The 16,909-nt window shown below is 41.1% G+C and overlaps 1 protein-coding gene across 2 annotated transcripts in view; it reads left to right on the top strand.

Annotated features, from left to right (window-relative positions):
• Window positions 1–16,903, top strand: part of LOC109951643 (cysteine rich transmembrane BMP regulator 1 (chordin-like)) — a 28,816-nt gene extending 11,913 nt beyond the window's left edge. Inside the window, exons 5-15 of one of the 2 annotated variants that reach the window (XM_020586255.1) lie at window positions 1,792–1,971; window positions 4,352–4,555; window positions 5,459–5,587; window positions 5,852–5,942; window positions 9,486–9,607; window positions 12,051–12,269; window positions 13,308–13,523; window positions 14,542–14,751; window positions 15,534–15,638; window positions 15,719–15,897; window positions 16,288–16,903. In XM_020586255.1, the coding sequence (XP_020441911.1) occupies window positions 1,792–1,971; window positions 4,352–4,555; window positions 5,459–5,587; window positions 5,852–5,942; window positions 9,486–9,607; window positions 12,051–12,269; window positions 13,308–13,523; window positions 14,542–14,751; window positions 15,534–15,638; window positions 15,719–15,897; window positions 16,288–16,476 (1,844 nt within the window). In that variant the 3' untranslated portion in view covers window positions 16,477–16,903. The remainder of the gene's footprint in view (window positions 1–1,791; window positions 1,972–4,351; window positions 4,556–5,458; window positions 5,588–5,851; window positions 5,943–9,485; window positions 9,608–12,050; window positions 12,270–13,307; window positions 13,524–14,541; window positions 14,752–15,533; window positions 15,639–15,718; window positions 15,898–16,287) is intronic. The other variant, XM_020586256.1, reaches the window with a different exon arrangement.
• Window positions 16,904–16,909: the final 6 nt, after the last annotated feature.

Below are 16,909 nucleotides of genomic sequence, written 5' to 3'. Positions count from 1 at the left end.
TCAAAGATATTTGCAGGTCTCTATCCACAAATATTTCAATGGTTATATTTTTTATACCTGGTGAATACAGTCAAGAAGAAGTAATGTAAACAGATTCTGAAATTGATCACATATAAGGAGGCTTCAGTGCCCTTGGTTGTCAGGAAGGTGGGGAGGAGACCTGTGGTATTGGTCTCTTTACTTTGCACTCCCAACAAATATTCGATGTTTTACCAACAGGACAAATTCCCGTTCTGCCCATCCACATTTAGAAATGAGTGCCGTGTCCTGGAATTAATGGACTTAACGAGCCCAGTGACCAGAAAAGTGCTTAGGCTATGAATTTGCTCAACAGAAGTGCAGTGCCAAAGGGTTCCTGTCTGGTCACACGTCCAAAGGGGGAAAAGTTCAGCAGTTCATTGATGGGAATGCTTTTTATGTGCTCCAATCTGCCAGTGGGGAGGGTGATCGAGTCTGGCAGGTCGGCTGGGGCTGAATGGCAGTCGTGGGGGCCAGGGGATCAGCTTTTTGATAACAAGTGTCTGCTGCTCTTTGAATCTGGGGCTTGATGCCTTTTGTGCTGCCCCCACTGTTTGTTAGGCCTGCATGACTGCTGCTGTTTCAGAAAGCTCCAGTGACATGGACAGGGGTACACACTGGGACCCATCACTTCCCCTGTCCTGCAGAAACCCCAAAGCACTAGCTACACATACTTTAACTTAAACATACAAGTTGCCTTTCAAACCACCCAGCTACACATACTTTAACTTAAACATATAAGTTGCCTTTCAACCCCCCCCCCATCAATGATAGTCTTTCCACTGTTTGGTTACAGAGCTGCTGTAGATGGGTTGGCAGAGTGGACCTGGCAGCAGCGTCCTGACCTGATGTTATCCAGTGTTACACATATTCCTATTTTACCCCGCCTTCGCCCGATTGCCGGCCGGGATTGGCTCCGCCCCCCCGTGACCCCGTTCAGGGACTAAGCGGTAGAAAATGAATGAATGAATGTTGAGTCACCCAAGTGGTACATTCAAATATATAGTCTAGTATTATCACTGGCCACAAAACTACCACCACTGATTTTAATTGACTGATCACATTTGACAGTACGACTATGGTTATTTGTTTTATTTTTCTCTCTGAAACACATTCCCGTGCATATTCAGGTTTTACTGGGCCTATTGTCTGTACATAAGATCAAGCCTTAGTTTTCCAACAGTGCTATAACTAAGCTATTTTATTCCATAGTTGGGAACATGCAGCTAAATGAGATTCTCAGGGCTTTATGGGAAAGGCAGGCCCGAGCATTGATTCACTCAACCTGCCACCAGCACACTGAACCCAGATCCTGCCAAAGCCTCAGAATCACTACTGTTTTGTTTTACTCGGCACTGCACGAGACCAGTGCCTTTCAGGACTTGATGGATCCCTATGAAATTCCTCCTAACGGACTTTGTATCATTGTCTGATAATGCCATTCCACACCACAGGCTTATCCTCGGCCATCAGCGTCTACCTCGGGATCGTTTGGTTCAGGCAAAACATTGCCATCACTAGCAGAAAATGAACAGATGTTTATGAATTTGTAATTGATTGAACAGAGTAACGATAATCTCTCACTCATCCGGTAACATTGTGATAAACTGCTCATATAATTATAAGGAGAAACCTCTGAGGCTAATTCTTGTCAAATGTGATGTGTGCATTGCGCTTAGTTGTCAGCACAGTATGTTAGCATCATAATCCCCACATGGTATTCACTTTAAGGTCAGCTCTATCTCTTTGACTCTTATCCTTTATTCTTCTCAGTCTCTCCCAAGTGTGTCCACAATGGGAAGGAGTTCTCAGAGGGGGAGGTGTATCGCATGGACCCTTGCTGGCTGTGTCAGTGCCGGGCAGGAATCTCCTTCTGCTCCAAGGCAGAGTGTGCTGAGCTGGACTGTGAAAACTTCTACATTCCAGAGGGCGAGTGTTGCCCTGTCTGCATAGGTACACACCTTTCTGTTATTATTTTGTTAAGATACAGCAACTAAATGCTGAACATCACGTTGCTAAAATTGTGAGATTCCGCTTTGCACTTGTGTTTTTGAGGTTTAAATATGCAGAAGTTCTGGATGGCTCATTAACAACGTAAAAAAAAAATACTGAAAGATGGGTAGAGGTGATGTCGAAATCTGAAACTTGCTTCCAGTAACTCTTATGGCTTCCTCATGTAACCAGTTTGTTAGTACACAAGAGTCACACTAATAAGTGACTAAGAGAATCAGACAGGGATTCATTTCCACTGTGGAGAACATAAAGCCTTCCTTCAGAGTGCACAGCTTTTTGTAATATCTGGCCCTGGTTTAATAGGGTGACTCTATTTGCAAAAACATATGTGCCCAAAGTCAGGAAGGGATCTCTGATACAGACACTTGGGATCTTTAAAAAAAAAAAAAAAAAAAGGGTACGCAAGCGCATATGGCGACCACATTACAGTCTGCCAGAAGGCTGTGGGTGAGGAGGGTAGCCAGGTTCAGCCTCTGCTTGCGTGGCTACGGTTGATCAGGCTCATAAGAGAAAGGGAAGAGCAAGACTGCAGAGGGGATCATGTTAAGTCAGTGCTGGAGTTACACCTGGAATGTGCAGGCATTTAGATGGAATGCTTTTATCTTTTTCTTAAGGAAAGTTGCTCTTACTTATTGTATAGCTCACTGTGGAGAACACTGGCCATAATCATTTTAATATGTATTAAGAGATAAATTAAAACTTTCTTGGCTGTGATTATACTTAGTTTGTTTCTATATTAACAATAGATAAATGTGAAAGAGGTTGCTTGTAATGATGAGACCACAAAAAAAACAAAAAAACAAAACAGGCTCTCTATTTCCCATCATGTGTATGGAGCACTTTAGTGTCTTTCAGCTAATAGTACTGGTTTTACAGTACTATTACTACAGAATGATCCAAAATTCGACTGTTTTGGATCATTCTTAACTCTCTCATCAGTATTGCTTACAGCAGGGGATGACAACTGTTTAGTCAAAAAGGTTTTGTATGCTACCATCCCAGGAACCAAAACAGAGCTAAGTGGAAAGTGAATATTGGATTTAGATTTCAGATAGCAAGAAACAGTCCAAATGTCAAAAGTAAGTGGTGATATTGCTGCAGATGTGTAGCAAACAGTTTGCCAGCACATTTGCTATAACAAGATAATAATGGGTCCTTGATGTGTTCAGCTTGTCTTAACCCCCTAAAAGACAAATTGTGAAAGCATTTTCAGAACTAACTTACCAAAAGAAATCTGTTGGTTGCCTGTGTATTACATTGTGGTTTTGAAGCTGAAGTACTTTTTAACAATGAAAACTTGATGGCAAGATCGTAGAACCTAGCCTGTGAAAAAATTTTTTGTCAAGGGTGTGAAAATTGCTGAAGTGTAATCTCTGGATGCAGGAGACCAATTTTTAACTGAAAAATTCTGGATTACGGGAAGTGTAGGCTGCAGGGGTTTTGGAGCTTGAACAGTACTGGAGAGAAAACCGCCTTCATACCTAGGCCTCTGCTGCAATACGTTCACGCACTCTTATCTCGCAAATCTCCACCTTCATGGAAGTGAAATGCTAAAATTCTGGAATGACCCTTTAAAGCTTAAATACATTTTACATGATATGGTCTGACATGTATGTGTAAGTGTACACAGTGAGACAAAGGGTGAATAATAGAAGAAAGAAAAATAGGTCCTGTTCAGGTTAATCACTGCCAGATGGACAGAACCTCTGAGCATGTCAACATACCACAATATGTACACTCCTTTGTTTCACACGGGCACACGGTGAAAGTGCTCAGACTACTTTCTAACCTGCCTTTGTTATAAAATGTGTAACGGAAACATTTTAAACTGTATAGTAAATAATAGAAAGGCTCCCAAAACAAGGCTCAGGCATCATACATCACTTCAAGCTGAGCAGAGTGGCTGCACAGATTAGCTTTTAAACTGTCCCAAACTTTACTTTGGAGTGAAACTTATGGAATCAAACGCTGACCTTGCCTTTGACCCTAAAGGGTCACAGCTGAAAAAAAATCACACAGATGACTTTAATCTTTTGACAAATATGTGAGTGGACACCAGCGAATATGAGTCTCTCAATGTTTATGAATTTGAATAAGTCACTCAAATGTAGCTGTGTTGTCTCCATAGCTCTTGGTGACAAGCCAGTTTCTATATCTTGTTAGCTCCCTTGTGGAGTGTCCTGCATCCTTTAGGTCTGCTCTCACTCATTCTGCTGTTGAACTGTAGCTTTGGGTTGAATTCCGTTCATGAATCAAATCACAGATTCTTCTATCCTCTCACATCATTTTACAGTGTGTATGTCATTTTCTTTCATCTTAGATGTGGAGCTGCTCTCCATGGACAGCACCAAGGCCAGTTGCTGGGTGAATAATAAGCTGCGAGCCCATGAGGAGCAGTGGAAAGAGGATGACTGCACTTTCTGCCAGTGTGTGGATGGAGAACCGCACTGTACGGCCATGGCCTGCAAACAGAGCTGCCAAAACCCTGTCAAGATCCCTGGAGAGTGCTGTCCCTTCTGTGAAGGTGAGCTGTGTTGATCTTAAAGCCAAACACCATGTACTGTATTCCACCTACTAGATGTAGGAGGTCCCTGTGGCCCCGCAGCTTTGCTACAGAGGTCATTTTGGCATTAAAGCGGAGGCCACAGAACATTCTTCAAGCTGCAGGGTTCTTTGTGTTCCTTTATTACCCTTGCCCACCAAAATGAGATCCACCTGTATGCACGAGCCTCAGGCATGCTTTTAACGCAGGACGCTGCATAATTGAAGTGGATTGTTTTTTTTTTTGTTTTTTTTTGTGAGCGTAATTGGTTGCAGCTCGCTAGACTGCTCCTCCCACTGAATGTGGCAAAAGGTGTTTGATAGGAATAGCTGTGGTGCATATATGAGATGTACTGGTGGTTCACAGTAACACTGGTGCTGGTTCAAGAAGGTTTGGGCAGTGTCAGAGTCTCAAGAAGGTTCGGACTCAGGCAGTGTCAGAGTCTCAAGAAGGTTTGGGCAGTGTCAGTCTGCCTTTAGTCTAGGGGGCATACTATTCATCAGTAGAGCTATTACAAGGTTTCTAGATACATTCACCTTATTAATAGAGGCAGTTCCACACAATCAGACATAATAAGAGGTATGATCCCCCTTACAGTGCGACCCACCCCGATGTAATTGCTCTACATTTATCTGTAATTACTGTTTACTCCAAAATAAGGGCTGTGTAAATAGGTAGCTATTACACTTGGCACAAAGAGCATAGATGAGGTTTTACACCTGAGGGCATCCTGGGACACACACACACACACACACACACACACACACACACACACACACACACACACAAAGATAAGTAATCTTTTCTTTTTGTTGTATATTTTTCATACTTTTACACTTGTACACAGTTCTTACCCTCATCACCGTCATCTCTTCTGCTCTGCAGAGCCTTCTTATGAAACAGTTAGCCCCATGTTATGTCCTCCTCTGGAAAACTGCTCCCTGTCAGGAACCGACTGCCCCAATGGCTTTGAACAAGACAAAAATGGATGTCTCCTCTGCCGGTGTCTCAACAGTAAGTTACTTTCTAAATTTACATTGAATCTTAAAATGTTAGTCTCAGGGACTGACCTGCAGATGCAAATTAGTGAAATGGTAAATTTCCTCTGCCAGTGCTGCTTCTTGCAATTGGTAGATGGACAATGCCATCTGTATTTTCCTGTCCTTACCCGTTTTCTCATTCTGATGTGGAAAAATTGCATTGGCAAAGTCTATGTTTATGTTCATCATGGCTTATTTGCATCCATGGATACAGTCTTTTTAATGGTTTCTAACACAGAAATGTGCAACTGTGAGATGTGTGAGTGCGACGTTCCCACGCCAAAGTGCCGGCCTCTGACCTGCAGTAAGACCTGCCCCTATGGATATGTGTAAGTGCACCCAGTGACTCTGTGGATTTCCCATTGCACAAGTCCAGTTGCATTCATTACTTATCTGTGTTTTCAACCTGTTTAAAGGCATCTGTGGCTGTCAGTGACATAAAATGTAGTTATATGAGGAAACTTTATACTTGTATATACACAAGACGGAAAAATTAAGTGGATAGCAATCTTTGGAAATTGTTATGTCAATGACAAGTGATCAATTTCCTGATGAACAATGAACTCTGTACTCTTGGAAGTTGTGTCATCACCTGTGTGAGCTTTGTTAATAGAATTTATGAAAACTAAAGTCATTTTCTCATTGTCACCTCCTGTAGGTAAATGGTTAATACTTATTATGAGGTGACGTGTAGAGGCCAGTGCCTGTTTAATCCTGTTCAAAAGAAAGTGTGACAGGCTATTGCAACAGCAGTTTGGCATCCCAGATCAAAGGGCCTACCTTGGTGGCAAGTTTCAGGTCTCTGAATCTGTGTGACTGTGTGCAGGTTTGTGTGCGACTAATTCACTGTGAGGTCCACATTGGCCTCTCGGTCCCCTACAACTCCTCTCCTAATTCCATCTAATGGAATCAAACATCCGGCAGTGCTTTCTACTGGGATGCCTGGTCCCCAGGATCTGCTCACATTCCATAGGTTATAATCAGTTATCAAAACAGCAATCAAATACACAGAATAAAAAATGCCTATTATTCTACATACAGTTGGGATTCCTCTGGAATCTCAGCCTTACTTTCTAAAGCCATGGCGCAAGATGGTACCGATGTGTCTGCACAGGATTCCAGAGGAGAGGAAAGTAGAGAGAGGATGAATGAAACCTGCAGGGAAAAGAGAAGCAGGAAGTCCTTCATAAGCAGCTGTTTAGATCTAGCCTCAAAGTCTAAAATCCTCTGAGAGCATGGCAGCCTTACAGTCTCGGTCTGTCTTCTTATTCAGTATTCCTGCATGCAGCCACCACAAAAGAAACAAAAAGCACAAAGGATCTTTGTGTTTATACTAAATATCTAGACAAGTACTGCATGTATTCAAAATTTAAAGGTTTATATTCATCCAAAGCAGGTTGCAAATATTTTACTAGAAAATTGCATTTTCTGAAGAAAATACGTATGGATGTTGAGTGCTGAAAAATCGCCCTGAAAATGCTGAACCTTGACACCTGAATGCTTTTGCTAGCTGAAAGTATACTGAAGTTGAAATTTCCCCATTTATTTCAATGGGGTAAGATTTTCAGATTAAAGCTAAATATTTTAAAAGTATGAAATTTAGAAAAATTCTGAAGAGAAGCATGAATGTCCTTGAGGAGCTGAACATTTTGATAGCTGAAATTATGCTGAAGTAGAATTTTCACATTCATTTGAAGGGTGTAAGATTTTCAAAATAAAGCTAAATATTTTAAAAGTATGAAGTTCAGAAAGATTCTGAAGAGAAGCATGAATATCCTTCAAGAGCTGAACATTTTGATACCTGAAATAGCGGAATGTATGTAGAAGTAAAATTTTCTTATTCATTTGAATGGTACAAAATTTTCAGAATAAAGCTGAATAGTTCAGAAAGTATAAAAGTTGTTACAAAAAAGTTGTATACATCCGCACATGTCCTGAAAAAGCTGAACGTTTTGATACCTGAATGGTTTTTTTTAGCTGAAAGTATGCGGAACAAGTTAAGGGCCAAAAAAACGTACGGAAGAATAATAACTAGAAAACTAGAAAATTGCATTTTCTGAAGAAAATGCATATGGATGCTGAGTGCAAAAACATCGCCCTGATAATGCTGAATATTTTGCCACCTGAATGCTTTTGATAGCCGAAATTATGCTGAAGTTGGAGTTTCCCATTCATTTGAATTTTCAAAATAAAGCTAAATATTTCAAAATGTATGAAGTTTTGAATAGTAGTATGAATGTCCTTGAAGAGCTGAACATTTTGATAGCTGAAATAGCTGAAAGTATGTGGAAGTAGAAGTGTCCCACTCATTTGAATGGGGCAAGATTTTCAAAATAAAGCTACATATTTAAAATGTATGAAGTTTTGAAAAGTTCTGAATAGTAGTATGAATGTCCTTGAAGAGCTGAACATTTTGATAGCTGAAATAGCTGAAAGTATGTGGAAGTAGAAGTGTCCCACTCATTTGAATGGGGCAAGATTTTCAAAATAAAGCTAAATATGTCTAGAGTTGGAAGTTTAAAAAAAATTCTGAATAGAAGCATGAATGTCCGTGAAGAGCTGAACATTTTGATACCTGAAATAGCTGAAAGTATGGTGAGGTAAAATTATCCAATTCATTTGAATGGGGCAAGATTTTCAAAATAAAGCTAAATATGTCTAGAGTTGGAAGTTTAAAAAAAATTCTGAATAGAAGCATGAATGTCCGTGAAGAGCTGAACATTTTGATACCTGAAATAGCTGAAAGTATGGTGAGGTAAAATTATCCAATTCATTTGAATGGGGCAAGATTTTCAAAATAAAGCTAAATATGTCTAGAGTTGGAAGTTTAAAAAAAATTCTGAATAGAAGCATGAATGTCCGTGAAGAGCTGAACATTTTGATACCTGAAATAGCTGAAAGTATGGTGAGGTAAAATTATCCAATTCATTTGAATGGGGCAAGATTTTCAAAATAAATTTAAATATTTCAAAAGTAGTAGTAGTGGTAGCTGAGTTGAACAGAGTTGAAATGGCGTTTCTAGCACAAGCTATGCTGGAGATATTAAGGTTCAAACTTTGTCCCATTCATTTTCAATGGGGAAATTTTTGTGCAAAAAGCTGAATTTATTAAAAACTATAAATGTTACAGACAAGAAAAATACAAACGCACATGTCCTGAATAAGCTGAACAGTTTGATACCTCAATGGTTGTTCTAGGTGAAAGAATACGGGATGAGTTAAGTGCCAAAAAACAGTGGTAGAAACCAGAATAGTAACTATAAAAATACATTTTCTGAAGAAAATGCGTATGGATGCTGACTGCTGAAAGATCACCCTGAAAATGCTGAACATTTTGACATCTGAATGGTTTTGCTAACTGAAAGTATGCTGAAGTAGAATTTTCACATTCATTTGAATGGGGCAACAACCTGCTCGAGTTTCTCTTCTGGTCACTTAATTTACATTAAGGTATACCTGGCCATGAGATGGCCCTTTTCCACATGCCTATGTTCTTATCTGACCTCTGCTCTTGGGTGCTCTAATACCATGTATCTGCTTTTGGAACAATAAGAATAGCAACAAGGTGAATTGGAGGCATCAGAATTGGCTTTTGGTTTCTTCTTTCAGAGTCTTTGCATTGGTATGATGTGCCATTCACATTTTGGCCTTTTATTTGGCCTTTTATCAAAGAAAGCTTGTATGGAGAGGGGAAAAGTATGTCCAGATGTTGATTATACCCGACCTGACCACCTGTGTTTCACTGTATGATAACACCATGTTGCACCACAGACCTACATTCATCTTGGAGGTATTTGTAATGTTAATCTTTTTGAGCTGCACAAGAGTGGCTGTGTCTGTTTCCTGACATGCTATTCAGGTGTTTTTTTTCAGGAGGAACAAGCATGGCTGTGAGATGTGTCGCTGTGTCAAGTGTCCCCCCTTCACGTGTGACAAGCGCTGCAGTGACGGCTATCAACGGAACAGGAAAGGCTGCTCCATCTGCATGTGTAAAGGTACTTGCGCTCTGTTAGGATTTTGATCCTAATCATGGTTATAGGCTTTAGTGACTTAGTGGTGGACTTCTACAAACTTAATATGCTTGCAAAGACACATTTAAAAAATCAGTGGTCAGAACTGAGGCAACAGAGGAAGAGAGAACCCAGAATTTAGTCCCTTGTATGGGTCAAATTCCACATAGGCTGGATTCTACCCATCCCATAATGCAACTCAGTAGCATCTTCTGCCATTGTCTTTCAGCTTTGACAGAGCTACTGGCATTGATTATTTTCCTCACTTATAAGTTAGAAAATGAATTGATTAACTGTAGTGCAGCCTTTAAGATGCATTTCAAATGTACTTGTATTTCTGATACATGGGTTTTAAATTCATACAATAGGCCACTGCAATATTGAAGTGCAATACTATAAGCCAATTGGAAGTTGTAGGAGAGACCTTCATGGTGATGTCAGTCTGTGGGCCCAAAGTAAGATTTCAACAGCTTGAAAGTTGTCTGAAAAGGATAGAAACTAATGATTTTGATGAGAAAAGCACAACATTTTCACTTTGCACAAAACTTTATTGAAATCCACTCATTAGATTTTGATATAAAATTTACAAAGCACATTCATGTGATGCACATGGCTTTTGTATTTTAGACATTAGGTTTTCATGTACGCTCTTATGGGTGGCAACTTGCCCTGACGGAAGCCTCACTTCACCTGCAATCCATCTAGGTGCCCTAATAATAACCTCCATTGCCATGGTAAACAGCGGTGAGACTGTACATCCTGCCATGATGCCTACCTCCTGAAAATATTCTCTCAGTAGCCCTTTAACTAAGTGTGGTACTTTAAAAGAAGCTAATGCTTCCCACAGTAGGGTATGTGGTACGGAACCAAAGGTGTTAGTTCTAGGAACACCACATGCAAATCTTTTTTTCCCCCCTCTGCTGACTGATTTTGGTGCCAGATCATGCTTGTGTGCTCCAAGCATCCAGAAAAACCTGGTATTCCGGCTTTCTGCACTGAGGTGTCAATGAGCTTATTCCTTTCTAAACAGCTTGACAACCTTTGTGCCACTACACTGGAGAAAATTTTGCCTTCTACATTCAGAAGGCAAATAGGCCTAAACTGCCCTACTTCAACTGAATCTTTCTCCTTGGGGATAAAAATCCCCCCTGCGCTTCTTCGTGACTTAGGAATGAGCTGCTTCTTCCATGCTACTCCAATAAGCCTCCATGACAACTTCAACACGCCTGGAGCGTATTTATACTGTACAGCCATTAGGCCCAGAGTCTGATCCTGCTCTTGCTCACCTAACTACCATTTCCACTCAATGTTGGTGCTGTGGTGCTCAGCTCAGCTGGCAGACCTAGCTTCCTGTCCCTGTCTTTATCTGCATGCATCTTTTAAGCCTCAAGTTACCTTCTGATATACGACTACAGTTCCATCACACAGCCATGCCTGTGAGCAGTTTAAAGCATAGGAAGGCAATAGGACGTGACTTGAATTTGTGCCACTAAACTGCAGCTTTGATTTCCTGTGACCTTTTTACTGCACTACTGTGGAGACGTTTATGTCTGCTTGTTTTGATACTTGTTTTATGTTTAGCTTAGCTTTATCCAGGGCGTGTTTGTGCTTCTCTAATTAAATTTCCTCAACCCCTAAATTTAAAGCAAGTATGCAGATTCCATATTTACACTCTGCCGCATTTTAAATGATGTTTGTTTTGCTAGTTTAGATGTATTATAAACATGTCAGACTCAAATATGTTTTTTCTTTTATGGGGAAGGTGGATTAGTGCTGCTGGCTCATGTCTACAAACTGAAGGACACACACAGACCAGTATCTACTGCAAATACAGTAAATTGCTTTTTGCCAGATTTTGAAACTCCTGCATCTGTCTCTCTGTAGACTGTTAGAATATTTAGGAATAGGATGGTTTTTTTTTTAAGATTTAAATAAAATGTGGGGTGGCCTTGGCTCAGGGGTAGAGCGGGTTGACCTCAGATCACAGGGTTGGCGGTTTGTCCAGATCTCAGGGGATTCCTACAAGCCATGTTGAGTTTAACACATGCTGGGGCTCAGTTAATGATAACTTGGTCTCTTTATAAGTTCCTGTGTCCCATGGCTTCTGGATTTTTGGTCCTTTTTTTTTCTTTTTTGTCAGTTGACAAATTTATGGGAATATTGAGTTTGAGTTGTGGCTGGATTATAAGTTCAGTACTGGCAACCGATACACAATAAAGGAAGATCAAATATTAATGAGTTTTGAATGCTGCAGGGTATGGAACATAACCATTTTAAAGTAGTTCTCACTTTAGCCTATAAAATTGTCCACAGTTGATTTACAAGGTTTCTTGCTATGGGAGGCTGTGTTGCTTTTTAAATTATCACACAACTATTTCACATGTCCATAGTCACTCCATGTCTGCAATCATTATGATTTTATCTCCAGAAAGTGGCCATGTCTTGAGCACCACTGCACCAGCCCCAGTGCTCAGCTATTGCCTCACCTCTAACGGACGCCGATACAAGGAAGGTGATAGCTGGCATGACGGATGTCGTGACTGCTACTGCCACTCTGGACGGGAGATGTGTGTGCTCATCTCCTGCCCTGTACCGAGCTGTTCTCATCCATTTGTCAGGCATGACCAGTGTTGCCCTACGTGTGATGGTATGTCCCCTCAATTCAAATGCAACTTTAGTTATTTAAATATACTTCCAAGGTTAGTTGTATTCATTTGGAAAAGTAAATCACTTCATGAAAGTGATCCAGCTATGATAGAAGATCCCTGCATTTAGTTCATGTAAGTACAGAGTTATAACAAATAAAAATGTCTGGAAATAAGCTGCAAGCTTTAAAAAGTAGAATACTCCTTTAAAAAGTCAAATTCTATCAATGGCTAAAGTTCAGGCTGATTTTAACATCATTACATTACATTTTGTATTTAAATTAATTAATTATGCTTTAGGACTCGTACTCAATATCTTGACCAGTATTAAGACTGCATGCTTACACACACACACACATCTGGCACAACACAGTACAAAGTCCCCTAAAAAGTCATTTAATTGAGAGCTTTGGATCATTAGTTAGTTTGCAGGCCTGAGACCTTCTGGTTACTTGAACTTGCAAACACACAGTCTCTGTTTCTCAAAAAAAAAAAAAAAAAAAAAAAAAAGGAAGGTTAAACAGGTCCACACCGACAATCCTCCAACCCATGTAGGGTATTTATGGAGGAGTGACACAGATGGCTGTTCAAATATGGCCATTCAAAGAAATGCGTGAACTATTGCATAAGACTTTACATAGCTGGAAAAAAAAGTCTCGCCAGTGAGAGTTTGCGAGACTTGTATAAACTCACTGTTACACTGTAGATAAATCAGAAAACACAAAAGCATGCCATGGCTTTTCTGAAAAACATTGGCTCTGTAGAAATTGAAAGTTAATGAAATTAGTTTGAAAACACTTTCTGGACAACCCTACACTGCCCAAGCTTCTATTTAGTGGATCCATGTTTATTCTAGTAACCTATAACTCTGTTTCTTCTCTTAAGGCCATTGTTTCACTTCATCGTGTACAAGGTATTAAGGGCTGAATGAATGATTGTATGACACTGAAGGCCCCCTAGAATGTCAATTTGTTAGCAGAAAAAGGCATGACTTGCTTTTTTAAATTCTTCCTTTTGTTTTTTTTTTTTTTTTACTTTAGATGAGTTGGGCAGTGGTCAGTTAGAGGGAATGGACATGGTTGTGTGCAGAGCACCTGGGGGGGAATTTTATGTGGAGGGGGAGACCTGGAACCTGGATGAGTGCACACGCTGCACCTGCAGGAAGGGACGTGTCCTATGTGACTCTGAAGTGTGTCCCCCAGCTCTCTGCCAGACACCAATCAGGAGCAAGGACACCTGTTGCCACATATGCCCAGGTAATAGATAAAGGCCAGGCTATAGGAAAGTGGGGGGTAAAAAGTCTAAATGTTTTAGGTTAACAGGGGTCTACAGAGGTTTGGGTACCAGGCAGTGACATACAAATCAGTTTTGAATGTGATATCAGCATGTGGTTTTGGAGGGTTTTGCACTTTGTCAGGCAGTTTTATAGCAGGCACACAGGCTCATAAAATAATCAGCCAAGACCAGTTGGGTTTACAGAATTATCCTCCAGGCAGGTAGCAACACACGTGGACTGCTTTCACCCAGCCATCTAACTTATTGCTAGATGGGCAAGAATGTAACTGATCTTGCTGATTCTGTGCTGTTCCTGTGGTTCTGGGACTGAAAGGCCAAGGGAAACGTAAAACCACAAGCATATTTTATTTACAACTACACCCAAACACACAAGCTGGCCTCGTACACTGAGAAACAGCATGTCCCAAGCGCTCACAAGCATGAGGCCCACAAATCAGCAAAGCATGACTGCATCTGAGTGCTGTTTCTTGAGAATGCTGGCCTGCCTTATCGCTGCATATCACCTGACAAAAACAGATTGTCAGAGGCCAGTCTTTGATATATGCATGGGCCTGGTTACAGGAATGTGGGAATAATACGCATCTCACTGACATGATATACGTATGCCTGCAGTTGGGTAGTGTATTGTGTGCAAGCTAACCAAGTCATGAGAAGGCCCTGCACATCAGGACCATGTCTGTGAAGGTCTGATGAGAAAGAATAGGAAAGAAGGCATTAGATTGAACTGATATCTGCCATATGGAGTCACTTGTGTTTAACATACAGCAAAGCAGCTTATCTTAAATGCAAATGCAACTAAAGGCCTAATAACATTTGGAGATTGAGATGTTACACGGCAGGGTTAAATGCAGCAGGCATGTAGTTCCACACCTTCTAATTTTGGTCTACAACATAAACATTAGCCTTAACCTTAAATTGCCACTCCATGTTAAGTGAGAAACATGTCTTGCCTTACCTCTCTTACCTTTGCAACCACAGAGGCGATACCACCGGTGCACAACAGCCAGCAGGAGTACTGCATAACCAGTGATGGAGACGTGCTGCTGGCTGGAGACTCCTGGAAGGCCAACGCCTGCACCAGCTGCACCTGCAACAACGGCACCATTCACTGTTTCTCTCAGCGCTGTCCGGCTGCCAACTGCAGGGTGCCTGTCTTGCGTAAGGGCCAATGCTGCCCACACTGTCTCGGTGAGTATCTTGATAAACAGAGTGCTGCCTTTTGCCAAAGTTTTGTTTAGATTTGGTTTTGAGTATTTTTATTGCACTAAAGCTAAAATTTGTTTATACATGCTAAATGTGGCTTATATTGCACACTGAAATGTTCTTTATTTAACACTTCATATATTGAGAAGAACTAGCGAAGTTGTGCAAAAATACCATTCTTTATATAATAAGTGGTACCACTGGAACAAGGCACAGCATGTTGCTGCTAAAGTTGTACCGTAAGGCATAATGCTTTTACATGTCAACATGAGGGAGTAAAAGTGTCATTTTCCAGACTGAATGTGTGTGTATGTGTTTGTTTATTAGACCTAGCCACTCTGGCACTACACAGGCAAACACCACCATTCACAACACGCTCTGAACAAAAACATTCCTTGAGCATCCGCACATTCACATGCATTTCCTGGCCCTCAGCACACTTTCTGTAGTGCCACAGGAAGGCAGAGCTCCAGGTCAGCTTTTCCTATAGAGGAAAACTTCAGCATGGGCTCCCATTGTCCACCTTTATGTACCCTTTCCTCCAAGCCTTTTTTTTTTTTTTTTTTTTTTTTTTTTTTTTAAAAGTTCACCCAGTGGAAAACTTTATAAAGTGGTATAGTGGAAGTTAACAACACAGTTGCTATAAACACAGTGTCAACTGACAGACAGGAAGTTTGGATACATACCAACTCGGTTAGGAATGTTCTGCTGGAATGTTTGTGTTATGCCAATCAGATTGGTAAAGGATTTAATTCTTGTCTGAACAGAAATCACGTCTGTGCCAGTGTTATCTACCAACGCCCCTAAGACAACGGTCACTACCACAATGCAGGTCACCACTGTCCCTGCACTGTCGGTCATTGCTATTACAGGTACGTGCTCATTAAACCGCCACTTGATCATTCATCCCTGCACACACAATCTCACTTAGCGACTTTGTTGTATCCCACAGCTGGGACAGATTTGGGTGATCGTTACCTGAGTCAAACAGAAATGGCCCTCATCTACCAATCAGCTGCCTGGATCCTGGCAGGTCTCCTCTTGGTCATCATCATCTTCATCGCTGTGGCATTATTCTTCAACAAGAAAAAGAAGTGGGTGCAGATGTCATGCTACACCGCACCAAAGAAGGTGAAGTGCTATCTGTAAATCACATAGATCCACTTACTATTTTTAGGCACTGGCCTTAAAAGGTGCTAAATTACAGACTCCCTCAGATAAACACCCATGTGTGGTGTTGATCTTGTGGATGGATCGGGGGGAGGGGGAGTCTTGATCTTCCACCTATGGCTACAAGTAGTGGTAAACCTGTCATGTCAGCATTAATGTGGTTTCCCTTTGCCCTGCATGTGAAACTGGAACAAGGATAAGATCTCCAATGACTGAAGTGTCAGAAGAGTCTGTTTTCACAAGTCACATCCTAACAAGTGCTAATATAAATTAGTAAGCTGTCATTAACCTGCTTGGACCTTTATTATGGATAAGCTTAAATTGAAACCAATTTTTTTTCCCCCTCCCTAGGCAGTTTTTCTGAAGAAGCATGTAAACAAGAACTCGGTGGTCTATATGGAGCCCTCCAAGGAGAGCAAATTTCAGAATGTGAAGAATGACTGTGGGCTCATCCCCTTTTCTCCAGAAATGAGCACTTCATTTGTGGATAAGATGAACATCCCCAGAGCCAAGCTGGGCAATGACTGGAAATCGCACTAAAAACACCACCGCTCAGACTCTGCAGATCAGAGCTGTCCGGCACCTCCTGCTCTATTCTTACTACTGTATCCACGCTCTGGGCACCGCCATGTTCCTGCTGTTCCCTCTGTGTGACAGTAAAACTGAGCGCTTTATATGGGACAAAGCAACTGACCTCTTTGTGTGTCCATATCCTTCTGATTTTGGGATGGAGTGAGACGCTGGGAGGTGGACAGACAAGTGAACATAATGGCAACCAGAGAGGCTTCTCTGTCAGAACCAGACTTTGAATATTGTAATTTTATTGCTTATCTCCTCCTTTAGAACTGAAACTTGGAGGAAATAAGAGGTGCGTAAAAAGCTTTAGGGCAGGGGTTTGAGGTTTGAAGAGGTGGCAAAGAGGATGCTGCCCCTCTGGTGCAGCAGCGCTTCATGGATCATCAGCCAAAGCAAG

The sequence above is a fragment of the Monopterus albus genome, unplaced genomic scaffold (assembly GCF_001952655.1).
Source record: "Monopterus albus unplaced genomic scaffold, M_albus_1.0 scaffold400.1, whole genome shotgun sequence".
In the NCBI taxonomy this organism is placed as follows: domain Eukaryota; kingdom Metazoa; phylum Chordata; class Actinopteri; order Synbranchiformes; family Synbranchidae; genus Monopterus; species Monopterus albus.
Note: the sequence above shows the minus strand (reverse complement) of the source record. Positions and strands in the feature narration are given on the sequence as shown.